The 27,897-nt window shown below is 34.7% G+C and overlaps 1 protein-coding gene across 4 annotated transcripts in view; it reads right to left on the bottom strand.

Moving 5' to 3' along the window:
* LRP1B (LDL receptor related protein 1B) overlaps window positions 1-27,897 on the bottom strand; it is a 1,824,397-nt gene that overhangs the window by 645,815 nt on the left and 1,150,685 nt on the right. For 3 of the 4 annotated variants that reach the window (XM_070241833.1, XM_023622537.2, XM_023622536.2), the window contains one exon: window positions 16,217-16,399. In XM_070241833.1, the coding sequence (XP_070097934.1) occupies window positions 16,217-16,399 (183 nt within the window). The remainder of the gene's footprint in view (window positions 1-16,216; window positions 16,400-27,897) is intronic. The other variant, XM_070241834.1, reaches the window with a different exon arrangement.

Below are 27,897 nucleotides of genomic sequence, written 5' to 3' on the forward strand. Positions count from 1 at the left end.
TAATATCAATTACAGTACATCCATACATTGAAATTATATGCTTGAGTGAGAAATAATGAGATAATTCTGCATAAGTTAATATAAAACAACCTCCAAAACATGTCAATAAAAAATGACATAGAACTGAGCATGAGATAGACTTTCTTATATGTTAAAAGAGATTTATCTGTTTACCATTATCTATGACTATATTTCCTTACATATATCAATATAAGTACATGGAAAGGCTTGTCTCTACACGAATTCTTTCTGGAGGGCTACACAGGAAACAGTCAAAAGTGACTGCATCTGGTGAGGAAGATTGAGGTACTGGAAACCTGGAGTAGGAGACAGATGGATTTTTCACTGAATTCTTTTGTGCTATTTTATTTTCCTTCTACCGTATTTCTGCATGACTTTTCTGAAAAAGAAATACTAGTTCATTTTTAAAATGATGAAGATGAAATTATGCACATGTGCCATAAAGTCTGCTAGTTTCTCCAGATACATTATACAATTTCTATGTTGAGTTGACTCTATGCCTTACACTTTCCTAGAGACATTAGGAAATATAAGAAAGTCATGACTTTCCCTGTTACTGAGGAGTTTGTAATCTAGTTAGTAAGGCAAGATCAATGCATAACTCTTAATTGTAGTCTAAAATATGACATCCTATACTTAAGTATTAAATTGTATGGGATCATCTGCAAGTATAATAGAATGAAGGGAGAGTTCAAGAATAATATAGTAATTTCCATTTTTAGTTTGGTAAATCAAGATGCAACTTCCTTTTTTCCCCAGACATCTCTAATCCATCATGACATTCTTAACCATTGACTCCAGAATGACCTTAGAATTGTTTCAACAAACCCGTCCATAAATCACTATGAATCTTTTAGAGTCAGAATAGCAGTAAAACCTATTTGTCATCCCTGACTTAAATGCTGCCTGGAAAAGGTAAAGAAAAATTTTATTCAAATGACTAATAACTTTAACGCAGATTATGTTACCAGATAAATGAATAAATATGAATACATAACTTAGACAAAATTTACAAGGTTAAATAGCTCCGTTCTCCCACTGATTTTGCAAGGGATGTTGAAGCTTTGTTGCTTCTCCCTTTCTTATTTGTTTGGTTTTAACTCTTAGGAAAATGTAGATAAGAGCGTACATTAGATATGACAAGTTTAATTAAATTTCTAATTCATGACCATTAATTGGGGAATATCCAAAAGCAAATGAGCTTAGTGAATATGCTTAAAGAATGTTGATTTTTACTTGATTCATATCAAGAAAAATCCCTATGTGGTCAAGTCATTGGATGTACCACCTTAAAAGAACAAATACTACAGATTTTCTTGTGTAACCTCCTTACTTTTTATATAAAAAATTGGCCAAATTTGTATTATTAGTCAAATTAGTATTATTAAGTATATTTTTGGTCAAATTAGTATTACTAAAACAAAATAAAGATTAATCATATTAAAATGTGTTATGGAAATTATAAATATCCAATATCTAAAAAACCAAAATCTTTAAAAACTTTGTCTTTATTAATTCTTCTTTAAAAACATATTACATGCAGAAAATTATATTAGGTGTTTATTATCAAGTTGAGTTCTACATAATATTTTCTGATTTATTTCTCATGATGTTTTCAACTTGATAACTATGTATGTTACACTCTTATAGAAATCATAGTTTTGCCCTTTAAGCCAAGTAACAACAGCAACAACAAACAGAAAAAACAAAAATCAGCATGTTGGTATCATGACAGCTAGTACAATCACACACACACATACTCAGGACATTATAAAAACTATTTTGGTTTGTGTTATCTTGAAATATACAGTTTAGGTTAAAAGCCACCACAAAGTCAACAGCTATAGGAAAACTAAAAGTTTCTAGGAATCCCTAAAAACTGTGCTGCTTTCCCAAAATAAATTTATATGATCTGTTCTGGAGATTCTCTTTTCTCTGTTAAACTGTTTTGGCCATTTAAAAAAATAGAGTTAAAATTTTATAAACTGCTTGAATTGCTTTAATCTTAATAAAAGACGACATATTATAACAGGATCATTTCTGTTTTGGGATATGGCTAGCAGTTAATATTAAGGATATAGGTATGAAGAGGAGTGAATCTTTGATAAAATCCAAATGAATTTACTCAGTAATATATTTATGATGTCTTTTTAAAGACTGGTCTTTGAATTGCAATCTTTCTTTTTAATTTTTACACTACTCACCTTTAATACCACATACATATTTATTTCTCTGACCATGTTTGGCTTCAATTCAGCAAATATTTACTGAGTATTATATGTCTGCCTGCTACTGAAGAATGTAGAAAGATAGGAAAGACAAATTCCTGACCTTGTGAAGCAATAAGTCTAGTTGTGACAAACATTCTAATATTGAACAGAAAAAAAGAAAAATATAAAAGCCATACAACCATCACAGGGTGCTATGGAATTTCAAGGAAGTAGAAAATACGTATGATTGGAAGTTTAAGAACAAGCTTTACTGAGATGTTATTTGGAAAGGGGTTTAGGATGATGGCAGTGAATATTACATATGGACACAAGAAAAAAAGCATTTCATATAGACAGCTGCCTTGCATTTATAGTCTTAACATTGAAATAAATCCCCTCTGCAAAACAAAAATCAAATAGAACAGAAAAAGAGGGAGAGAACAATTTAATAACATGGTGATTACTCATGCTACTCAATGGGAATATGTCAGGGCGTAGATGGTGGAAGTAAACCAGCTCTTTCTTAATTTGGTCTCTTTTCCACTTCCGTGTGAATCCACCATAAAATTCTATTTTGTATATGCATTCTTTATTTTATGCCAAAATTACTTTCTTAATAATACGGTCATATGTACAAATTTTCATCAGAACTATATATACAGAACCATGTATACTGAGTTTTATGGATGGCAATAGTAATTTTGAGCATATGCAGTTTTAGCTTTATTTGCTGAATATAATCCACACATAAGATGCAACTCCTACATAAATGTATAAAGACAGGAAAGGGTGGGACTTGCTCCAGAAGCAATAATAACACAGTTTGGGGCCACAGTTCATGAAATATTGATTGCCAATTCAAGAAGGGTCTCAATCTTATAGACAATGGAGAACCATTAAAAGGTTTTGAGAAAGAATGTGCGCAGGTTACAGCTTATGAAGTGAGAGAAAGCCAAAGCTGTGTGTAGAATGGATTGAAGCCAATCATTTCCAGGGAAAAAAATAGTAGGCCACACAAAGTTGTGAATGAGAGAGAATACAGGCTTAACTTTAGGCTGTGATATGCTAAAGGAAAGAATGGAATGGGTGACGTTAGAGAAAGTGTACAGGTAGCATCAGCAGGACTTGGAAAATGATTATAAGTTAGGAGTGTCAAAAGTTAGGAGTGTCAAAAGGTGCTTTCTGTCTTAAATCCAAATGGGTAGGGGGGTGAAGATGTTCCTAACAGAAATGGAGAAACGAGGAAGAATTTCTGACTTGGAGAGAAAGTGAGATGTTCAGCATAGTATTGGAAAGAATGGGTTTGAAGCACGGAGTTAATTTCAGTGATAGAAATTTGGGAGGCATTTACCTGGAGGTGATGGTTGAAACTTTGGGAACAGAAGAGTTTGCTAGGGACAGCTTGCAGAAAGACGAGAAGGAACAAACAGAGAAATTAAGAGAAAAATCTATGCAATTCCTGAGACACATTATGTATTCAGCAAACATTTTTAAGTTACACATAAGGGATAGGCGGAGGGAAAAGGGCAAGGGAAATGAAATAAAAAGAGAAATCTAAATGGTAAATGAATAGAGGACAATCTAATATGAGAATTCATAAGAAGATGTTTCAAGGAGAGGACATGTGTTGCAGAGAAAAGTCAGATGTTGCAGAGAAAGAAGTCAATGCACAGTATTAATAGTCAAAGGCATCATTTGTTAAGCTCATATTGTGTACCTATTTTTGGTTATTATTATTATTATTATCGTATCTATTTTACAGGTCAGGAAATTGAAACTTAGAGAGGTTTGGTAATTTATTTGAACTCACATAGTTACTGAGTGGCAGAGTAGGACTCAGACAGACAAGAATATGGACTGAGGGATCATTCCTGGCCACCACTAAAACAGCAATTTCCATCAAAGGTAGAGATAGGATGTTAGATCCCAAAGAATGAAGAAACAAGTGAGAGACAAGACATCTAACTACATGACACAAGATGATTTAATGAAGCAAAGGAGGAAGATGGGAAAAGCTTAATAAAATCAAATAAATGTTTTTGAGGTTATTGGACTAGGTATATTTACACAGAGGAAGAAAAATTACTGTGGAGAAAGAAATTGAAGACATAAACAAGAAAAGTGACTAAGGTCCCAGAGGAAGTAGGAGGTCACAGCATCAATATCTAAAGAAGAGCCCATCTGGGCAAAATGGAGGGTATATTCTTCTTTAGATACAGGATTGAAGGGGGAGAAGAGTGAGAAACCTGTAAAAGATTTAAAACGGCCACTGGAAGAATCAAAAGAAAAATATGTAAGGCTCATAAGAAGCAATATGCAAAGTATTTTGTTAGCTTTACAGCACCTAGACAGTGGAGAGCTCACCACATTATTTTCATCAGAAATAAATAAAAGTATCCCATAGGCTTGGTTACAGGAAGGAAAAAAAAGCGCTGTATTTAGAAATTCTTCATAAACAATTAATCATATAATTCTAACAAAATCACTATTCCATTGTAGGATATTTTTGGTTCTAACTATCCAGACTAATTTTAAACAACGATTAAATTCACCATTTCACATTGTATTTACTGGTACAACATTGGAGAAGGAAAACAAAACAATCTAAACAGAAAAGAATAACACTTTGCCGTTCACAGAAGCCCATGGTGGATTTTCATTACACAGAGCGCCAGTTAGTTTTGTTACATTCTTTTGCTAAAGATCACTTCATCCTTAACTCTTAGACCTACCCCGGGACCTGACTTGAAAAATGTATGTTCATTTTTCCAATGGAATCTAGAGTAAAAGGTATATGAGTCAGCAGCCATCTATCACCACTCTTGGAAAGACAGTCAATCAAAAGAGGAGACTGTACAATTATGACACATTCTCGCTCTTTTTCCCTAGCCACTCTTTCCCCTTATTGACAACAGTTTCTTGTGAATCCTTCTAGAAATATTTTTTATTATAGAAAAGAATATACTTTTCTTTTTCTTTTTATTTAAACAAATATTACATACTATACCCACTATTGTGTTCCTTCACTTTTCACTCAACAGTTAATCATAGAGAAATGTCCATGTCAGTGTCTTATAGTGATTTCCATCCTTTAAATTGCTGCAAGGTATTCTACTATATGGATATACCACAATATTTGTACCTAGTACCCTATTTCGGCCTCCTCAGGTCTTTTGCAATATATAGCTATTAAAAACAATCTAGTGGTGAGGCTGGCCCAATGGCATAATGGTTGAGTTTGCACGCCCTTTTTGGCTGCCCGTGGTGGCAGGTTTTGATCCCAGATGCAGACCTAGCACTGCTCGTCAGGCCATGCTGTGGTAGCATCCCACATAAAATAGAGGAAGATTGGCACAGATGTTAGCTCAGGGCCAATCTTCCTCACAAACACCCCCCCCCCAAAAAAAAAACAATTCAGTGGTACTTAGCTCAAAAAAAGATTCTGAACAGCATATGTCATTAGGCAAACACAAATTAAAACGACATACCATCACACACCTATTAGAATGGTGAAAATCCAAAACAGTGATACACCAAATGCTGGCAAGAATGTGAAGCAACAGGAACTCCTCATTCATTGCTGGAGGGAATTCAAAACTGTACAGTGATTTTGGAAGATGGTATGGGAGTTTCTTAGAAAACTAAACATACTTTAACCATATGATCCAGCAATCACACTCCTTGATAGTTACCCAAATGAGCTTAAAACTTATGTCCACACAAAAACCTATACAGCTTTATTCATAATTGTCAAAACTTTGAAACAACCAAGATGTCTTCCATGGGTGAATGGATAAATAAACTGTGGTATATCCAGACAATGAGATATTATTTAATGCTAAAAGGAAATGAGCTATCAAGTCATCAAAAGGCACAGAGGAACCTTAAATGCACATTACTAGTGAAAGAAGCCAATCTGAAAAGGCTGCATACTGTATGATTCCAAATATATGACAATCTGAAAAACGCAGAACTATGGAGATAGAAAAAAGATCAGTGGTTGCCAGGTGTTAGGGGGAAGGAGTGATGAACAGGCAGAGAGCACAGAGGATTTTTAGAAGAGCGAAATTATTCCTTATGATACTATAGCGGCACATATCATTATTCATTTGTCAAGACCAACAGTGAACCTTAATGTAAACTATGGACTTTGAGTGATAATGACCTATCAGTGTAGGAATCCAAATTCATCAATTGTAACAAATGTACTATTCTCTTATGGGATGTTGATAGTGAAGGGGGCTATGTATATGGAGGTGGCGGGGGTATATGAGAACTCTCTGTTCTTTCCTCTCTCTTTTGCTGTTATCTAAAACTGCTTTTAAAATTGAAGTCTATTTAAAAAAAAAAGCCATCATAGAAATTTTACTGACTAGTACATGCCGTTTCATTCAGTTCTAAATATTTAAATACGTGTATTATGATTTCTTCATTAATCCATTGATTATTTTGAAGTGTGATTTTATTTTTCATGTGCGTGGCTTTCTCACCTTTCTAATGCTGTTTTCTAACTTAATTTTTGTGTATGGAGAATACTTTCTTTAAATTGTCAATTATTTCAAAATTTTAAGACTTTTTTGGGAACCTAACATATGGTCAAATTTGAAAATATTTTGTGTGAGTTGGGTGTGCATGTAAGGGTCTCTATATATCTATTGGTTTAAGCTTATTAAACATTATTTAAATCTAAAAAATTTAAATGATTATCTTTGTATATATCACTCCTCAAATGCATTACATATGTTTGTATGATAAATTCTTAGAGGTGGAATTGTAGGGAAAGCATATGCACATTTTAAACATTGATACATATTGCCAAACATTCTTCCATGGGGCTTCACTGGTATCCACTGACATCAAAGTGCCTACCTCATTTACTCATACCATTATAGGATATTATTGGTTTTATTAATAATCATCAATCCCGTATTGAAAAAAGCACAATCTCACTATAGTTTTGACGTTCTTTTATGGGTCAGGCTGATTGTCTTTTCACATGTTTAAGAACCTTTTATCTTTCTTTTTCCACAAACGTTGCCCACTTTTATATGGTTTGTTGCTCTTTTTAAAAATGATCTCAAAGAGCTATTGTGTATTAGGGCATCTAATTATTTGTGATCTGTGTTGCAAATATTGCTCCCAGTTTATTCTAGATTAAATGTCTATATTATTCTGTATTATTGCTGCTTCTTTCATTTCGGACCATGTTTGTTTTTAAATGGAGGGTGGTGTTTGTCACGGTGAATTATTATTTTAATATATTGCTGATTTCCTCATATTTTATCTAGAATGATGGTATCATTGGTCATCAGAGAGACGGTTTGTAATTTTCACATGTATGAAAAGTCCTAACTTTTAGGGTTGTAAAATCAATATTATGTTGCTCAAAAGAATAACCTAAAAGCTTTTATTCCTTTCAAATGCTCAGGAGGAGGTGAAACAGCATTGTAACAATGTTCCTTAAATATCTGGTAGAATTTTTCAGCTGGACTTGGAGATTTTGGTGGAATGGTGAGAGGGGAAAATATTGATCATTTTTTTCTATTTTTATAAAATAAATTGCCTATTTTTCTTTCTAGAGTTAATTTTGGAAATGTATATTTTTCAAATTCATGATTTTATTAATACAGATTTTTAAATTCATTTCTATGATGCTACATAGATAGCTTAACTTTTATAATTTCCTCAGCATCTGTGATTATTTTTCCATTCTCATTTCACGTACTGCACTTTCAATGTTTTTTCTTTATTAGTTCAGTTAATGCATTAGCCATGTTAGTTATTCTTTCAAAAACCTGGTTCTTGAATTTTCCAGTTATGCTATTTCTCTTTCTTCCTTCTAAATTAAAAAAATAATCTATTTTTCTGTTTTCCTTTTCCTTGTTTTGTTGCTATTTTCTAACTTCTTCAGTTAAACACTGCATTAGTCAGAATAAGCAATGCTGCAGTAACATATTCTGAAATCTGGTGGCCTAGCTCAATATAAAGTTCACTGCCTGTGCACATAAAATTTTATAGGGTCAGGTAGCCTTCCTCCAACTTGGACGTATGCCCTCTAGACCCATTTTTAAAAAGACCCATTTTGAAAGGTCACTGGGGCAAGAGAAAAAATAGTGGGAGGATGCTCACTATAGCTTGATTACCTTGGCATGGAAGTGCTATAGTATAGCAGCCCCCTTTATCTATGGTTTTGCTTTCCATGGTTTCAGTTACCTGTGGTTGACGGTGGTCTGCAAATATTAAATGGAAAATTCCAGAAATAAACAATTCATAAATTTTAAATTGCGTCCTGTTCTGAGTAGCATGATGAAGTCTCTCACTGTCCTGCTCTGTCCTGCCTGGGAAGTGAATCATCCCTTTTTCCAATGTATCCACCCTGTATACACTACCCGCCCAGTAGTCACTTAGTAGCCATCTTGGTTATCAGATGGACTGTCTCCATATCACAGTGCTTGTGGTCAAGTAACCTTTATTTAATAACACTCAATAATGGCCCCAAAGTACAAGAGTAGTGATGGTGGCAATTTGGATATGTTGAAGAGAAGCCGTAAAGTGCTTCCCTGAAGTGAAAAGCTGACAGTTCTCAATGTAATAAGGAAAGAAACAAAAAATCATATGCTGAGGTTGCTAAAATCGATGGTAACATTTAATACTGTATATAATTATAATTATTTTATTTTAGTATTTTTTATTGTTAAGCTCTTACTGTGCTTAATTTATAAATTAAATTTTATCATAGGTATGTACGTATTGGATAAAATAGTATATATAGGGTTTGGTACTATCCATGGTTTCAGGCATCCATTAAGGGGCTTGGAATGTAGGAGCGTACATATCTTGGAAACTGGGGGTTCAGTTCCAGGCCACCGCAATAAAGCAAATATTTCACTAAAGTGAATCACACAAATATTTGGTTTCCCAGTGCATTCAAAATTATGTTTACACCATATTGTAGTCTATTAAGTGTGCAATAGCATTATGTCTAAAAAAATGCACACACCTTAATTAAAAAATACTTTATTGCTAAAAAATGCTAAGCGTCATCTGAGCCTTCATTGAGTCATAATCTTTGTGCTGGTCGAGGGTCTTGTAAAAAACGCAGTATCTGTGAAGCCCAATAAAACAAAGTGCAATGAAATGAAGAATACCTGTATCCCCCATGATAAGAGGGGGACTACTGTAGTCATTTCTACTAACAGCCCATTGACCTAGTCACTTGGCCCCAATCTAAGTGCAGGAGAGTTCAGAAATACAGTAATGTGTAAGGAAAATTGGTGAATATTGTCTCTGCTACATAATGTTAAATAATTTAATTTTGATTTTTAATTTCTTAATGTAAATATAGGTGTCTCAAAAGTCTTAGAGCAGTTTTAATCTTTAATTACTCTAGAAATATAAATGCTACAAGCATAAACATCACTTGAAAGTTTATTTAAACTTCTTATAGTTTTGTAAATTGAGTCTTAATTACATATAATTTTGTAAATTTTCAATAAAGCATTTTTAATGTTTTTTTTTCAGTACTTCTAATTGAAGATGGCAAACTAGTAGGAAAATTTAAAAATTTATTATTCAATTCACAAAACTAAATATTATATTATATACTATACATTAAAAATAAACTTTCAAATGTTGCCTTTTTTAATTTTATAGCATTTACACTTCTAAAGTTGTTAAAGCTTAAAAATACACAGAGTTTTGGGACATCCTGCATATAAACTTAAAAAGTTATGATTTTTTCCTTTGAACAATGTATTGCTTATACTCTATATGTTCTGATATGTATGTATCTTTATTTTTGAAAAGCTCTATAATTGCAGTTTGATTCCCTGTAGAATTAAAGTGTTTATATTTTATTATTAAATTTTCAAGTGGAAAGGAGGTTTACTCTTCACAACTACTAGATTTTTTGTACTATCATCAAGGAGTTTTGTCTGTATTATTTCTACTTCTTGGAATTTATTGAATTTGTTTGTGACAAGAAACGCTTATTTAAAAAAAATTTAGGGGCTGACCCAGTGGCATAGTAGTTAAGTTTGGCATTCTTTGCTTTGGTGGCCCAGGTTTGTGGGTTTGGATCCGGGGTGTGGACCTACACCACTCATCAAGCGATGGTGCGATGGTGTCCCACATATAAAATGGAGTAAGACTGGCACAGATGTTAGCTCAGGGCCAACCTTTCTCACTTAAAAAAAAATTCATCAGCCTTTTAAAGGAAGGTTTATTTTTTGCCTTCTAGGAATAGAGCTATGTCTTTATTATTTTGACTTAAACATTAATTATTTAGATCTTCTACATTCTTTTTTATTTTTCTTCCACTTAATTTTTCATTGGCTAAAATAAATGAATAAAATTTCTTGCTCCTGACATAGCTTTCTGATCTTAGTTTCTGAAAGTTTTGCCATGTAAAATTTGATAAGATGTTATTTAATGTAAAATATTTAAGACTGCAAAAACTTTATTGTAAATTGAATTTTTATCATTAAAGCATGTTTTTCTTAGTCTCATCAGTTTTATTTTGGTCCTTAAACTTATGTCTCTCACTAAATTCTATTTTCTTATTGCTCTAATAATTTTATTAGTGAGGCTTTATGTGGAAAAATGCCTTACGTTTTGTGTGTCTAAATTATCTAGACTAATATTTTAGCTGGGTATAGAATACTTGCCGGAAAGTGTTTTTGCTTTAGCTTCTAATTACTCCAAAATCTCGTTGCCTTTCTTAATATGATCTTAGATAATCTGATTTCCTCTCTGGTAGTTTTAGTATCTGATGTTCTGCCATTTCAAAATGGCTTATAGAGGTTTGGGTTAATTTAATTAATTCTACCCAGAAGTCTGAATGTACTTCTTTCTGAGGAATCAAGTTTTTCAATTCAGGTAAACCTTAGCCATTCTGTTTGTGTGTGAGTGTTTGTTTTTTCTGTTCATACCTATATTCTGTCATGGAATTTCTTTGAGTCTCTGTTGTAGCCTTCCAACCACATATCTTGACTACCTCATTCTTACTTTTTAATTTCTTGTCTTTTTCTCTGTGATACTTTCTGGGTGAACGATATATTATTTTTCAGTTCACTTTATCTGTGTCCAGTATAGAGTTGGTTTTAAATTTCATGCTGATATATTTCATTCTCAAATCTAATACATCTCACTCTCCAACTTTTCCTGTTACAATTATTCTGTCATCTAAATCTATATCTATATTTATGTATCATTTATCTTTCTGCCTATTTATGTATACTCTTGTTCATTTCAGGGATGCTGTTTTCTACTTTTTTGTCTTTGAGTATCTCAAATATACTTATTTTAAACCCTTTTTACAAAGATATTTTTATTTAATCTTGAGTAAATTCACAAATATTATATATTATATATTACATATATAATATATGATATAATATATGATATCTATATAAAATATATAACATTTTATAATGATTGATTTTGATGGGTGGTTTTATGAGTTTTCTTCTTGTATTTTAGAATTTTGATTTGCAATCTCATCTTGGATAGGAGTTTTTAATTTTCTCTCTATGTGTTTATTTGCCCCTATATATAGGCATTGCTGCTTTCTCTTCAGCCCACCCTATACCACCAACACTCTTGGTTCAGAAATACATCTTATATTTGTCTTTTTGTGGGATTCTATCCCAACGTGATATTGGATTTTTATCAAATTCAGTCTCTAAGCCAGCCAGAAGCTTGGCTGATTGCCATGCCTATGTCATCCCATCTCTCTATGTACACAACTCATTTAAGTACCATCTTAGACAGCAAACAGCAGCAATTTTTTTTTTAATTCTCCTTTCAAAAGCAAAGAAGTCCTATTCCATTTTCTGGTTTCTAGCAGCAAGCCTGCTTCCAGTCCCCAACTTCATGTGGGACAGGTTTATTTTCCATTAAACCTGAGATCTAAACTCCATATTCAACCCAATCAGGCATCCAGTTTCAACACAGCTCACCATTTGTTATTCTGTTTTATGTCTGTTCCTCAGAGATATATTTTGTTTGTTAATAAGGCTACATCTCTTTCATTATCTCCTGTTATATTTTATCATCACTTCTGTGTGTTTTTAGAGTGGAGAGAGGATTCAAAGTATGAATTTAAAATTCCATCTTCATATGAATTTCCTTTTCACACCTTCTTAATGACATTGGAGTAGTTCATTGTAAGAATGAACTGTAATTATTAAGTAGTTCCCCTCTTAATAGAAAATACATTCTTTCTTTCTTTTTCTTTTTGCTATAGAAGCAAAAACACTGCACTGAAAATCTTTATGCATGTGTCTTTATACTCCTGCTGTTCTTTACATGAATTTCTAGAAGTGGGAAGGATGGGTCAAATTTACATTGCTATCAATAGCTGGAGGGCCTCTTTTCCCCATAACCTTGCCATCACTGTATAATATCAAATGTCTCTTTCCTTTTTCAATCTGAAGAATGGAATTTCTGAGTTTCTTTGCCATGAGGAGTAAACTTGAAATTTCCTTCCCACATACCCCAGCTGTAATGTAATTGTAATTTGCTGCTCTAGGACCTGAGAGACTAGATGTCAGAGAGTGTAGTCCTTGGTCAAAGATAGGTTCTTTGAGATTAGAAGCTCTTAAATGATAACGGTTGCATGGTACTTTAATTTAGCTGTCATTCTCTTCTTTATAGGAATAAAGAAACTTATTAATGTGCCTACATTTTAACACCAATAGATGGCAATTTTTGAATTCTAAAAAGCCGTTTTAACCACCAAATGTAAATTAATTATCCTGAAAACTTTTAAATGCCCAAGTTAGCATTTACAAAGCTTTGAAAATAAATATGAACCCTGAATTGAACATCTTGGGTAGTTTAAAGGTCTTTTAGCTTGTAAAACTGGGAATTTAATTAAAGTAAATTTTAATATATCAAAAAGATTATAGATGTGCACATATTTTTAATCCGTTGTTTATATTTGTGGTTTACTTTAATGCCTGCAATGTTCATAAAGGTCTATCATAAATATGGATATGTAATTGTGAATTATGACTACTCAAATAGTTTGAAACATTATGGTTTAATATATGTAAGCCACACATTAAATTAGAATCAGATCAATGGTTACATTATTACCTTTCACGTTTCTCTTTTATTTTTTTACTTTTTACTTGTTTATTTTTTGTAAGAACACTTACATTCTACTTTTTTAGCAAATTTCATTGTACGATACTATCAACCATAGTCACCGCGTTATATCACATTTCTCTTTTAAAATGCAACATGAGTTTTATCACAGTTCTGCTTTTTTTTACATTTAATTTCGGTTTACATGATGACTATTTCATACAAAAATCTCAAGTTTTAGTAATATTATTAAATGGATAATCTGAATCCCAAGTCAACATACACAAAAATATCTTTCAGAACCCAATTCTCCAAAGATAGGATCAAAATATGCTACCTCAAAAATATGCCACTTTAGCATAAGAATTATTTTGAACTGAAGGCATTTGAAATTCAAAAGATATAGAAAGAAGCTTTCTTGGAGCTTCTCCTATCTGACTAAAACTTCTGAGAAATGAAGACTGCCGTAAATCTCTTTCGCAGGGAAGTTTTATGGCCATGAGGAAGATGGAAAGTCAGTTGCCAAGATGGACCTGCACCAACTTTTACTGGCCCTCTTCCATCCATTTTCCCATATATTTACCTTCCCACAATTTGCGATCCCTAGAAACTCAAAGTCCTTTTCTTTTGTCTTGTTACTTCTCTACAAATTTATTGTTCTTTGCTAAGACGCTATATAAGTCCAAGTTCTAGCCACCTCTTAGAGTTACTCATTGCTGAGTTCTCCCATATGTATGCATGATGCATGTGTTAATAAACTTCTGGGGTTTTTTTCTTGTTAATTTATCTTTTGTCAGTCTAATCTACAGGGCCCCAGCCAACAAATCTAAGATGGATAGAGGAAAAAAACTTTTTCATTTCTACATCAGCCATCCTCATCATCTTTAGATTCATTTTTAAGTTGAGTCATATTCAGAGGAAGCTGTTTCATAAGAGTTCATTGTAAAATACCAATAAATGCATATAAGATAAATCACAAGCACTCGAAATTTTCTCTTTACTCAACTCTGTTATTTATCATGTATGTGCTTTTTCCTCATATTTTCTGTGATAGAAAGTTAAAACCAGTTTTTATTAACATTTAGCTCTTCGAACTTATTTTGTTATGAAGCTATTTATAATTTCTTTCTTTATAAACAAATCGCAGCCTGGTTTTATGTTTCACCACTAAATTTGCCGAATCTTAACAGCATATTCAGTTAGTTTTAGTTCAGGACTTTCCATGTCAGTTCATATTTTGCTCTACCTTGGCCTTGCCAGTTCTTTATTCAAATACCTGTTAAAGACTGTTATCTAATATATTTCAACATTAGCCCAATAAAGCAAATGCCAGAAGCAACAGGGGGAACAATATACACTATATATGCTTAGAATAATGTTAATCTGAGTCAAATAATTGGCTCTTTGGTATTAGAATTAGCCTACGAAATAAAAACTTGTTTATTCAGTCAATAATTTGTTCAACAAGTTATTAATCTGTTAATTTCCAATTAATATAATGTGTTCCAAAAAATAATTTCTAAACTTAAAATCACTTTCTTCTAATCAATAACTGCAAATCTAAGACTTTTCATGTAACAATTGAACAGAATCATATGATTGTTAAAAATATTGCTGGAAAAATAATCATTTTGGAAACACAATTCCCTCCTAGGGATGGGCGTCAGGAAGTTATTTATCTACGACAATGTCAGCTTTTCTTTCTTTCTTTCTTTCTTTTTTTTTTTTAAAGATTGGCAACTGACCTAATAACTATTTCCAATCTTTCACTTTTTTTCCTTCTTCTTCTCCCCAAAGCCCCCCAGTACATAGTTGTATATTCTAGTTGCAGGTCCTTCTGGTTGTGCTATGTGGGATGCTGCTGAAGCAGAGCATGCAAACCTAACCACTAGGCAAGGGGGCTGGCCCCCTATTTCTTTATTTTTAATTTGAATGCTGAATTGTAATCAGGAGAAGCGTTCAAGGAAAGAACACAATTTCTTCTTATACCTTTAAATGCCCATGGGTCATGCAGTTTCCAGAGTGTTTGCTCACTCACAGCTGTGATAACTTTTCATTTCTACTTTTTGGTTGAAATACTTAATAGGGAGCAAAATGAATTACTAAGAGCTCATGATTAAGCAATTCAAAAACAATTTCACATTAAAAGGAAATTCCAGGGACTGGCCCATGGCCAAGTGGTTAAGTTCATGCGCTCTGCTTCGGCAGCCCAGGGTTCGGATCCTGGGCACAGACATGGCACAGCTCATTAGGCCCTGTTGAGGTGGCATCCCACATGCCACAATTAGAAGGATCCACAACTAAAATACACAACTACATACTGGGGGGATTTGGGGAGAAAAAAGCAGGTGGAAAAAAAAAAAAGAAGATTGGCTACAGTTGTTAGCTCAGGTGCCAATTTTAAAAAAAGAAATTCCAGAGATGATTCCAAAATACTACCTGAAATCTACATAAAATTCTTTCCATGGGTTATTTGGATGAAGATACCAACCATTTCACAAATTGTAGCACAATAGTTAATTGTGATCTATTTTTCTCTAAATTTCAACTCATCATCATATAGAAAGGGAAATAAGTTAGTTTATCATGTCAGGTGGAACTTACTGTATGTAAGAAAAAATGGAAAAGTCATAATAATAGAAAACCTTCATTAAAAAAATCAAATCCTAGAGACTCTCAAAACAAATCAAAGATACGAATGGCAGCAATCACCTTCATCCTAATTGAATCCAGCAACAGCACAATAAAATTTAGGAGACCAGTTGAAAATAAATGTATATAATTCTGTCTCTCCTTGATATTCACCCTCATTAAATTTTATGGTGAAGATTTATCTATGGAAAAGGGAACATCCAGGAAACCCAAGGGAAAAGCTGGACCCAGGTTCTGCTTACCTGTACTCTGACAGGAAAACTTGGTTTTGTGATCACATAATCGTAAGGTACCATTGCAGCCTTTTTCATCACTACCATCTTCACAGTCTTTTTCCCCATCACAGCGCCACAGATCAGGAATGCAATTTCCATCAGGGTGGCACTGAAATTCATTCCCATTACAACCAGCAGGAGAACGAATCTCTTAAATTGAAATGAGGGAGAGAGAGGCAGAAGAGAAAAGACAAAAGAGAAATTATGATTTTACTTGATGATAATTTTTTCAATTTTTTTCTTTCTTCAGGAATTATTATGGTGTTAGAGAGAATATATTTTTACTTCAGTTGTTTAATAGCTGTAATACTCTGGTATTTTTGAATTCATTTAGAAATGTTAATAATTATAGAAAATGATGATGTTTCTTGCCTCCCACAGAATTCCTGAAAGTGCCATGAACATTAGAAAAAAGGGAAAGAGCAAGAAAGACAATGTGTGGATATTCTGCTGTAATTTTAATTAGTATATGAAGAATGACATCTTTGAAGAGCTTTTCTCTATGGCTCACAAAAGAGATTTCACATTCTACACTAAGTGTTAAGACTTTAGTTGATGTTTTGACATTCTCTACATAATTTTTTTCAGATTATTAAGAGGTCACCAACCAAAATATAGCAAGTACACTCTAACAAAATCTTTGAAGAATAGCAACCAAAATTTTGAAAACAAATGAACAAGCACACAAAAAACCCTATAATAAATACAAATTCTTCAGGATGTAAGATTTCAATGCCTGGAATCAGAACAGACATGCATAAGAATTTAAAGAGGCACTATACTTTCAAATTCAATATACCAATTAGTAATTCATACAGTACCCAGATAACACCAGTCCTTAAAACGTGATAACTACAAATACAGGTTAAATCCTGCATAGTCCAAATCATTCTCTTTGATATGTAGAGTTTTCATGATTAAACAAAATACTTGCATGCATATACACAATAAATAAATATGGTAGAGTCTCTGCACATTCAGAAGATATGTATAGAATGTGATATAGCAACTTCCCACTATATTTAATTTAGCACCTGTGGCATGCACTATTTAGTAGTATGGCTTGACCACTATGGTGGTAAAATGCTGGGACAGGTTTCATAAACAAGATATTGTGAAGTCTTCAAACCTAGGATCTTTTGAATGGTAACTTGAAAACCCTAGGTGATTTCAATAGTCAGGAAGAAAAAAGGAGATAAATCAAATGGAGCTCCAAGGCCCACTCAGCTGCCTAAGTAACTCTATGGTGAAGAGGCCAACTTCCATGCAGCAGTGAAATGGCCTTTCTTCCTTTTCCTACTACTTAACTTTTCTTGAAAGTGAAACAAAGCAAACCTTGGCTCAGTTGAATTTTATAACCTGTAGTTATAAACCAGTTGTAACTGTAGCTCAACCAATAGCACATAAAAGTCGTATTTCAGGTAATTGTCACTCAGTGATTCCAAATACCTAATAAAGAATAGAAAGGATAGTGTCTTGATTTTTCTACATTCTCTAAAATAAGAGTCGAAGACTGACAGTTCATATATTGAATCTGTACCTCAGTATGTTTAATTTGGCAAATAACTGTTGACCTTTGAAAAGTCTGAAGATTTTCTATAAAAATCTAGATTTTCCAGTTCCTTGAAAAGTAAGAAGATTCTCAGGCTAGCCTCCTTGCAGAGTAACAACTGCTACCTGCTCTATATGGGGCTAAACTAAATTGTATTAGCAGCTCCCTGTTGTAATGGAGATAGAAAGATAGTCATTTCTATTGTTTTCTTCCTTACTGGATTTTTTCCTCTGGTCCAGGTGGGCAGTAGGACAACTGCCAACTACATTTCTTTTGTTTTTGAATCTACTTCTGAGAAACTGTAGGAAAAACTTTATTTCATTCTCGCTTCAATATTAATACTAATTTTGCTTTCTTGTGCAAACGATTTCTTCTTCTTTATGGGTTCTTTTTACCGATATTTGTGAAAACCCTGAAATTCATCAGATTACTCTGTTTGCAATAGCTTTTGAGAACTTCGAGCCAAATTTAAGGATCATTTGTCATGGTATAACTTTGTTTGGACCAATCTCACCCTCAGAGTTATTTACATTACTAATCCTTATTCTGCCTCTGTTTAAGTTCTTCCTCTTTATAACCGTCAATATTTCTAGGTTATAGCTTAGATTATTTCAGGAGATAATCTAAGAGCTAAGTAAACAAATAAACAGAATAGTGATATGCAAGGAAGTTTTGAGAAGAAACATTTTACATTTAAAATTACCTAATTTAGGAAATACTTTATTAGCTTAAATAAAATTAAATAGTACGTGCAAAATTCTACACCATGTTTCCATTCCTCTTCCCATCTTTTATTTCTTCAGGAACCATGTTGCCTCAAAAATGTCAATAATAACGGAAAGAATTCTAGATTTAACTATTTTAGGAGTAATGTTTTAACTCTTTTAAACATATTTTGGATTTGGTTTCAAAGATCTAGTTCTTTTAAGTCGTGTTCCTCAGTCATTCACTCAATGACATTCTGAGAAATCTCAAGAAGATGATGTAAACTCAGAAATCTAGATAGATTAGGCTGATTCAAAAAAAGGCTTCCAAAAAGTAAATTTTCACTTTAGAGGAAGAGATTGCTTCTTGTGATCCAGCAGCATAGTAACTTTATTATCTAGAGTCTTAGTTTTTAGTTCAATGCTATTTACAGCTGAAAATAAGTTGCAGTCACACAGATCAAAGCAAAATCTATAAAGGGAAAGAGTATGCTGCTATTGTCTGAGTTTTTTTTTATTCTATTTGCATTTTCTTTGCTTTGCTCAGTATTGTTTGGCTTATCTATTTGTGGTTCATAAGTGAATCTACTCTTTTGTTTTCTTATTCTAAATAAACATTTATATCATAAATTTAAATACAAATGTGATATTTCCCTGAGGCTTTTCTTTTTCCTTTTTTTTCCTTCTTAAGCTACCCATGTCTAAACCTCTGTGGGTCGGTATACTGTCTATTAAAGGACACTACAAACAACCAGATTACAATGATTTTAAAATGAGGGCATGGTCTGGAGAAGGAAATACAATATACCATTATAACCATTCAAATCTAAATGGTGAAACAATTCGTCTCTCTTTTTTTTTTTTTTTTTTAAAGATTGGCACCTGGGCTAACAACTGTTGCCATTTTTTTTTTCCTGCTTTATCTCCCCAACCTCCCCCTGTACACAGTTGTACATCTTAGCTGCATGTCCTTCTAGTTGTTGGATGTGGGACGCTGCTTCAACGTGGCCTGACCGAGCAGTGCCATGTCCGCGCCCAGGATCCGAACCCTGGTCGGCCGCACTGGAGCGCACGAACTTAACCACTCGGCCACGGAGCAGGCCCAATTCTTCTCTTCATAATGCTCACACACATCATAAATGTATACCTTCTGGTCTTGGTTATATTATTCTCCCCAACCTGGATTGTCTTTTATGGGGTTCAGGGCAGGCCACACCAAAATGTGCCACTTTGGCATATTGATTATTTTGATTTAAAGTTAATCAAGAAATAGCTGGTGAAAAAACACTCTGACCCTCCTTTGTCCCCGTGAAAGCAATAGAAAGAAAATAGATTACCATGTGAAAGTACTGTCCCTGTACCAGGAGGTAGATAGATAGCCTTATCATCAAAGAGAGAGAATTTAGAGCCAAGACGGCTGTATAAACAAACCTTGTCTCTTTTTTACTAATTTAACACACAAACCCGGATTTCTTTCTCTTGTCAATTCTTCACAAATTTATTGTTTCTTTGTGTAAAAGATATAAAAGCTACTGCTTTGGTGACTTCTTTGAGTCTCATATTTCTATAAGCTCCCATATGTGCAAAATTAAATTTGTTTTTCTCCTGGTAATCTATTTTGTGTCAATGTAATTATTAGGCTGGCCAAAGAAACTAGAAGGGAAAAAAGGAAAAGTTTTCATCCTCTACAACTTCCTGTTTACATTTCATGTATTAATGTCCATAATTTCCTTTAAGACATTTTATTTAAAAAAAAAAAAAACACCTATCTAGGATTGGGGTTCTTATTCTGGTAACTGTGGATTCAGGAAATTCAAGGGTAGGTTTATAAAATTTCAGAAATTACACATGATGCTGTGTGTTGATATGCATGTTTTTCCCCTGTGGAAAGGCTTCAGGGCTTTTCTTGACTTTCATGGCAGATTCCAAGAGGATGCCAAGACCGTTCACACTTCTCTGCTTCTTTATCTCCCATTCCGTATACCTTGCATGTAAATGATAGTTTATAAAGCATTCAATTTTGCTTTTGCTTCAAATTAATTACATTAGATTGGATTAAAAATCAGTGAAAAAGGGATCAGACATCTGCTCCTTTTTATTTTGATTAAAAATAAACAAATAAACAAAACCACTTATTAAGAGCACCCCATTTCACAGAAACAGAAACTACAAATTGATTTGCCTGCAGTTATACAGATGATAAGCAGCAGAGATGGGATTTGAGCCAACATAATTAAATTTTAGAGCCTGCTTTCTTTACCACTGTACCATTATTACCTTTGTGTAAAGCTTTTCTCATGTAGAGGCTCAAAAATGAAAAATAATTAGCTAATACAATAATCAAGAAGTGTCTATAAACTCATTTATTTTTTATATTTAAAGTAATGTTGTTAAGTCTATTTCTTTTCTAGTAGAATTTAATATTTATTTTATTCTGTTGTAAAGTTATGGTAAAATTTGGTCTTTTCTGGAAAGATAATAATTTGCAAGTTGCATGAGGTAGTCTAGCCTTTTTGGGTGTTTTTCTTCATTTGGATGCCAACCAGGAAAGAATAAGAACTATCCAAGGAACTAGAAAATTTGGATAATGTTACCCATGATCACACATCTAGTTGGTGATAGAGATACACCAAATTAGTTTCATAATCTTGAAAATGAGAATATTGGCCTCAGTGATTCCTTCATTGTTCTTTCAATATACATTTATCGCAGGTGCCAGGTATCTTTCCAAGAAGACTACGATAGAGCAATGAATAAGAGAAACTTTACTGTTCTCACAGAACTTAAATGAGGGGAGAAGGAAGCATGTAAGCATTTAATAAATAATTATACAAGTGCATAAACTAGATTAGTCCAGAAAATATTAAGTGCTATGAAGAAAACAGATCAGAGTAATGCTACGGAGGAAGGAACATATATCACTTCTGATGACAATTCATTGGCCAAAGCTAGTCACTTTGGATGGGGCCCTAACATATCGATGCCGCCCAATCACAAAGTTCCAGGAAGTACAATCTTACCATGTTCCCAGAAAAGGGAAGAAATGGAAATATATTGTGAACATCCTCTATCCACAAGGAGTGATCTGGGTATAGGGGACACCCTGACAAGGACAATTAGAGAAGTCTCTCTGAGAAGGTGATATTTGAGATTAAAATGAAGGAAAAGAGGCAGCTATGCAAGTTGGGGTGAAGAGCACAGTAGTCAGAGGGAATAACAAATGCAAAGACTCTAAAACAGGAAGTAATCTTTGTTTTTACAGAAAGAGAAGGAAGTGAATGGGGGTGGATGATTGAAATGAGATCTGAACGTAGCAGGGGCTGGATCTCGTACGGCTTTAGCAACACCTATGGTAAGATAAGTTCAACATTATTGGAAATTTTAGAGATTGGAGATTTTGAAGCAGGAAGTGATGACAATATAATTTAATCTACATCATTAAAGGTTCTCATTGGTTACTGTGTGAAAAAAATGGATATTAGGAGGCTTGAGTAGAACTGGGGAGACCAGTTAAATGGCTTTTGCTGGATTCTAGGTGAAAAATGAAACATACAGTTTCTGCCTTTGAAAAGATCATAAATAGTGGGTATAGAGAGAAGTAGGTGATGTATGCAGTTACAAAGCAATGTCATAAGTGCTGTGGTAGGGGAGAGCACCATGAAAACACACAGAGGGGAAAATTAACCTGGATTTGGGGTGTTAGATGAATAATTCTCATGAAAAAGGATATGAAGAGAGTTCTGAGTCATGATTAAGAGTGAGGCAGAGGGGAAAGCGGAACAGGACAAACAATACTCTGAACAAAGTCAGCGTTCATAAAATTCTATGTAGTGTGTGATAGGGGAGGGCAGAGAAAGAAAACTAGAAAGGCGGACATGGCCAGGAACTTGAATGGTCTTGTGTGCTATGTTATATTGTTTGGATATAATCCTAAAGGCAACTGGGACTCACAAAAAGACCTTCAGCTAGATTCTGATTTGCTCAGATATGCAGTTTATATAGATCTCTTTGGGAGCATTTAAACGATAGACAGAAAGGGGAAAAAATCTCTAATATTCCTTATATTTACAAGGGGTTATATTTACAAATCTATTTCATTGGCTTGAACACTCAAAGTTTATACTAATGTGGGACTATTAGTATACTACTAACACTATTAAACTAGTATTAGTCTATATTAATATAGACTATATATTATATGGACACACATACATACGCACACTTCTATATTCCTTTCCTTCCCACTACTCATCCTACCCACTTATGATAAATTAAAAACACCCCAAACCAATTTCTCAATGTCTGCTAGGTTTAGGTGTGTGTTGATGTTTAGAAATGCTGTCCTCTTCTGCCAGAAGACATAGAAAAAAGTCATGGAGTTTTATTTCCTCTTAACCTTCTTGCCAAATTAAATCAGCTTCTGTTAACAGTCGTTGATTTTCCCCTGGATGGAAAGCTGCATTCCTCTAAGGAGCCTGTAACGACCATTCCAACCTGAGTTCCAGGCCTGTGTGGTTCCCCAGGGCCCCAGTTGCCTAAGCTTCAGGGCTTGGCACACAATCCATCTTTGTAATATGGCTTGTCCCAGTGGAGTGTTAAAATGATGACTATGTTTATATGTATATGCTCATGCTGTTTTACTGTTATGTTTCCAAGTTGCTGATGCTGGTTATATTTTTAACTAATGCAATTTTATTGTACTTTTGCCCTGAAGCTATTTAAACCAAGCATACAATTTGGAGAATCTAATAAATAAATAAATCCAGAGCCCTGGAGGAAATGTGGCAACCAATGGTGAAATTTATCCCAATATTTAAATGAATTCACTGGGACTAAATATTTGCCGTTAGAAGACTGGCAACTGTACAAAGAGCGAAAGGAGTTTTTTCCTCCTAAAGTTAAAAAACATAAACATTATATTTATACTGCTTTTTTAAGTCAGAATACATTTTTTGGTCTATAAGAAATGTTAAAGTCCTCCTGAGAAAATAGATAATAATGGAGTTGCAAATATAATAAATTATTTAAATTGTGAGACCAATTGGGGAGAAAAAAACACCTTTCTTTTTTATTATTTTAATGGAGTTTATACCTTAGCTTGTCATTCATCACAAAATGCTTTGTAAAGTAAAATGCGCTTTGTATTGCATATGCAGAAAGCTTCCTACATTTCCTAGAATCGCCATGTGTCAGTCCCTGCTCGACTCCTAGCTTTTCAATGAATCACTGTGTATTAATAATTCCTGCACCTATGGCCGCTATTTGCTCCAGATTCCTAGATATTCTTCAACTGCCCTGAAACTACTGGGAATGGGTTTGGCAGCATATCAATAGTTACTTCATTTACCAAGGAGGTGTGGACATAACCTTGGCCTGCTTTCGCTTAAGAGGACCCTTAACATTACCTGGAGGTTAGGATGTCCCCGATTTCTAGAAATCCTTAGGAGATTGGTGCTTTTTAAACCTACCTCCTAGCACTTGAGCTGCCAGGCTAGTGCTTGCGTTGGAGTTGGTAGGGGTACACTGTCCAGCTCTTCTTTGTGTAATGTGGGATGGATTCCCCGGGGGCTGCTGCCTGCTTAATGACACTGCAATCTCTGCTGTGAACAAACAATGAATTCAAGCCTGGTGCCTCCCTCTTAAACCAACTTGTCCTCATCCCATTGGACCTTGACCACTGCCTGCATGCCATCTAGATTTTAGATGGCATATCTCTTGGTTATTATTTGCACTACCCCTCCCTCTCTCCCACCCCAACACACTTCCACGCCATGGTTTTTGTGTTTTATCTTCTATTCTATGAATTCTTTTTACCCCTGTATGTAGTCCCCAGTGCAGATTATCCTGGTAAGAAGTTGGATGGGACTATCAAAACCATTTATTAGTACATGGGATTTAATGGCAAATTTAATGATAAAAAAGAGATCAGATTTCAAATCTTTAATGTTTACTGCCTGGGTCAATTCGAAAGTTGAATAGAAGGAAATAGGAAAGAATGTGTGGATACCTAGCACAAATTCAAATATTTTAACACTAAAATGTTTTTAGTATTAAAAATATGTAGACAGAAGGAGTGATGTCAGCATCATGGTGGAGTGAGATGTTCCCTTTGACCTCTGGGAGGCAGTGGAACTAGAGAAGAAGCACCCTCCCCACACACAGAAGAAGCAATCCAAAATGCAGATGCCCCTGGCAGTGGCAGTGGTGTCCTGACCTCATATTTCAAAAAGCACACTGGTGCTGAGACTAGAGGCTACTGTAGTAGCAATGGCACCCGTGGCTTAGCCCCTGCTCCTCCCCTAGTAGTGGCAGGAGGTGCCCATGACCTGAGGCTCCAAGAAACACGGTGGTGCTGGTGACCCAGCCTACACCCCCTTTCCTCAGCAGCAGTGACTCTGAAGCCAGTCTTTCCAGCAGCAGTGGCAATCCACAATGCAGATACCCCCAGCAGGGGTAGCAGTGTCCTGACGTGAGGTTTCAAAAAGCATGCTGGCACAGAAGACCAAGGCTGTAGCAGTAGCAATGGCATTTGCAGCTTAGCCCCTGACCCTCTTCCAGTAGTGGCAAGTGCCACTTGCCACCTGATCCTTCAGGAAAGACAGTGGTGCCAACCCAGTCCTCCCTTCCTGACCCTGGCAACAGTGGCAGCAAAGGCTGCATGCAAGACCCTGGGCCCCTGGCAGTGGCAGTAACATCTGTGAAACTAGAACCTCTGACAATACTGCTGCCAGCACTCTCAGATAACCTGGGAGCAGCATCACAGGTGGTGCAAGTGGCAGCACTACCCAAGCCCTTAGGGCACCCACAGGGGGCCAGTGGGGGAACATGAGACACAGGTGACCACAGAAACAGTAGAGGTGCTCACAGCCTGGTGAACCCAGTGGTGACATCTGTGATTGCAGCAACATCATAACCAGTAAGGCACCAGCAACCTTGGAGGCATGAGCACCACAAAGAAGGCACTGATGACACCTCTGGCAGAGGCAATAAGGGGAAGAAAGTGTAGGCTCTCAGACACAACCAGAAGCAGCTCACAATCAAAGTAACCAAGTCTTAGCCAAATAAGAAAGGTGTTTACTACCAAAAATGCACTTTCATAGGATCAGCTCATCAAGTACCATGAAGAACTACAGTAACAGGGTAGAAGAGAAGGAAAATGACAAGTCTCCAGAAACCAAACTTGGAGTCACAGAAGATTGCGATATAACTGACAGAGAATTCAAAATTGCTGTCATGAAGAAACTTGAGTTACAAGCAAATTCAGAAAGACAGTTCCATGAGCTCAAAAATAAATGTAATGAATAGGAGTACTTCATCAAAGAGATTGAAACTGTACCAAAAACCCAAAAAATCTGGATATGAAGAACACGTAGATGAAAAAGATGAAAAATAAAGTAGAAAGCATTGGAAATAGAGCAGACCACATGCAAAGAGAATTGCCAAGCTCAAGTATAGAAATCTAGAAATGATTTAAGCGGAAGAGGAGAGAGAACTAAGATTTAAGAAAAATGAGGAAATTCTACAAGAAATATCTGACTCAATTGGGAAAAGCAACATAAGGATAATGGGTATCCCAGAAGGAAAAGAGAGGGAGAAAGGAGCAGAGAGCTTATTTAAAGAAATAATAACTGAGAACTTCCCAAACCTGAGGAAAGGACTGGATATACAGTACATGAAGCTAATAGAACTCCTAATTATCTCAATGCAAAAAGACCTCCATGGCACATTGTATTAAAACTACCAAAAGTCAATGACAAAGAAAGAATATTAAAGGTGACCAGAGAGAAGGTGATAACTTACAAAGAAACCCCCATCAGACTGTCAGCAGATTTCTCAGGGAAAACTCTATAGGCTAGGAGAGAGTGGCATAATATATTCAAAATATTGAAAGACAAAAACTGTCAGCCGAGAATACTCTACCCAGCAATGTTATTCTTCAGATATGAAGGAGAAATAATGGTTTTCCCAGACAAACAAAAGCTTAAGGAGTTCAGCACCACCAGACTTGCCTTACAAGAAAAGTTGAAAGGAGCCCTTCTAACTGAAATGAAAAGGCAAGGGTTTACAAAGCTTTGAGCAAGCTGATAAATAGAAAGAATCAGAAAATTGCAACTATATATCAGAATAGGTTAGTAAACAATTGTAACATAAAGGCTAAAGGGAAAGAAATCATCAAAAATAGCTAACCACTTGAATTTGGTAACAAACTCAAAATACAAAAAAGAATAATTTGTGACAACAAAAACACAGCAGGGGAAGAGGAAAAGGATGGAACCTGAATAGGCCAATGGAGATAAGATGCTATCAACAGAAAAGGACTATCTTATTTATGAGATCTGTTATATAAACCTCATAGTAACCACAAAACAAAAAATCAGAGCAGAGTCACAAAACAGAAAAAGAGGAAACGGAGAAACACATCATAGAAAACCACCCAATTGAAATGGCTGACAGGAATACAAACAAGAAAAAATAATGGAAATATAGAACAACCAGAAAACAAAAGAAAAAATGGCAATATTAAGCCTTTATATATCAATAATCACTCTAAATGTAAATAGACTGAATTCACCAATCAAAAGACACAGAGTAGATTCATGGATTAAAAAACAAGACCCAAGAGGCTGAGTGGTTAAGTTCACACACTCTGCCTAGGCAGCCTGGGGTTCAGATCCTGGATGTTGACCTATGCACCACTCATCAAGCTATGCTGCAGCAGCATCCCACATAGTACGGCACTATGACCTAAAACTAGGATATACAACTGTGCACTGGGGCTTTGGGGAGGGAAAAAAAAGGAAGATAGGTAACAGATGTTACCTCAGGGTAAATCTTTCAATAAAATAAAATACACAAGACCCAATGATATGCTGCCTCCAGAAGACCCATCTCATCTATGAAAACAAACATAGGCTCAGAGTGAAGGGATGAAAGATGATACTCCTAGCAAATGGCAAACAAAATAGAGTGGATGCAGTCATTTTATATCATACAAAATAGACTTCAAGACAAAAAAGATAACAAGAGACAAAGAAGGACATCATATAAAGATAAAGGGGACAATTCCCCCAAAAGACATAACATTTATTAATATATATGCACCTAACATAGGCACCCAAAAGTATATAAAGCAACTATTAACAGACCTAAAGGGAGAAACTAACAGCAACACAATAATAGTAGAGTACTTTAATACCCTGTTTCTATCATCCAAACAGAAAGTCAACATTGACCTTGAATGAAACACTAGACCAGACAGATTTAATGGCTATATAAAGAACATTCTATCAAAAAACAGCAGACATATTCTTCACAATTGCACATGGGATATTCTCAAAGATAGGCCATATTTCAGGAAACAGAAAAAGCCATAGTAAATTTAAGAAAATTGA

This window comes from Equus caballus, chromosome 18 (genome assembly GCF_041296265.1).
Source record: "Equus caballus isolate H_3958 breed thoroughbred chromosome 18, TB-T2T, whole genome shotgun sequence".
In the NCBI taxonomy this organism is placed as follows: Eukaryota; Metazoa; Chordata; class Mammalia; order Perissodactyla; family Equidae; genus Equus; species Equus caballus.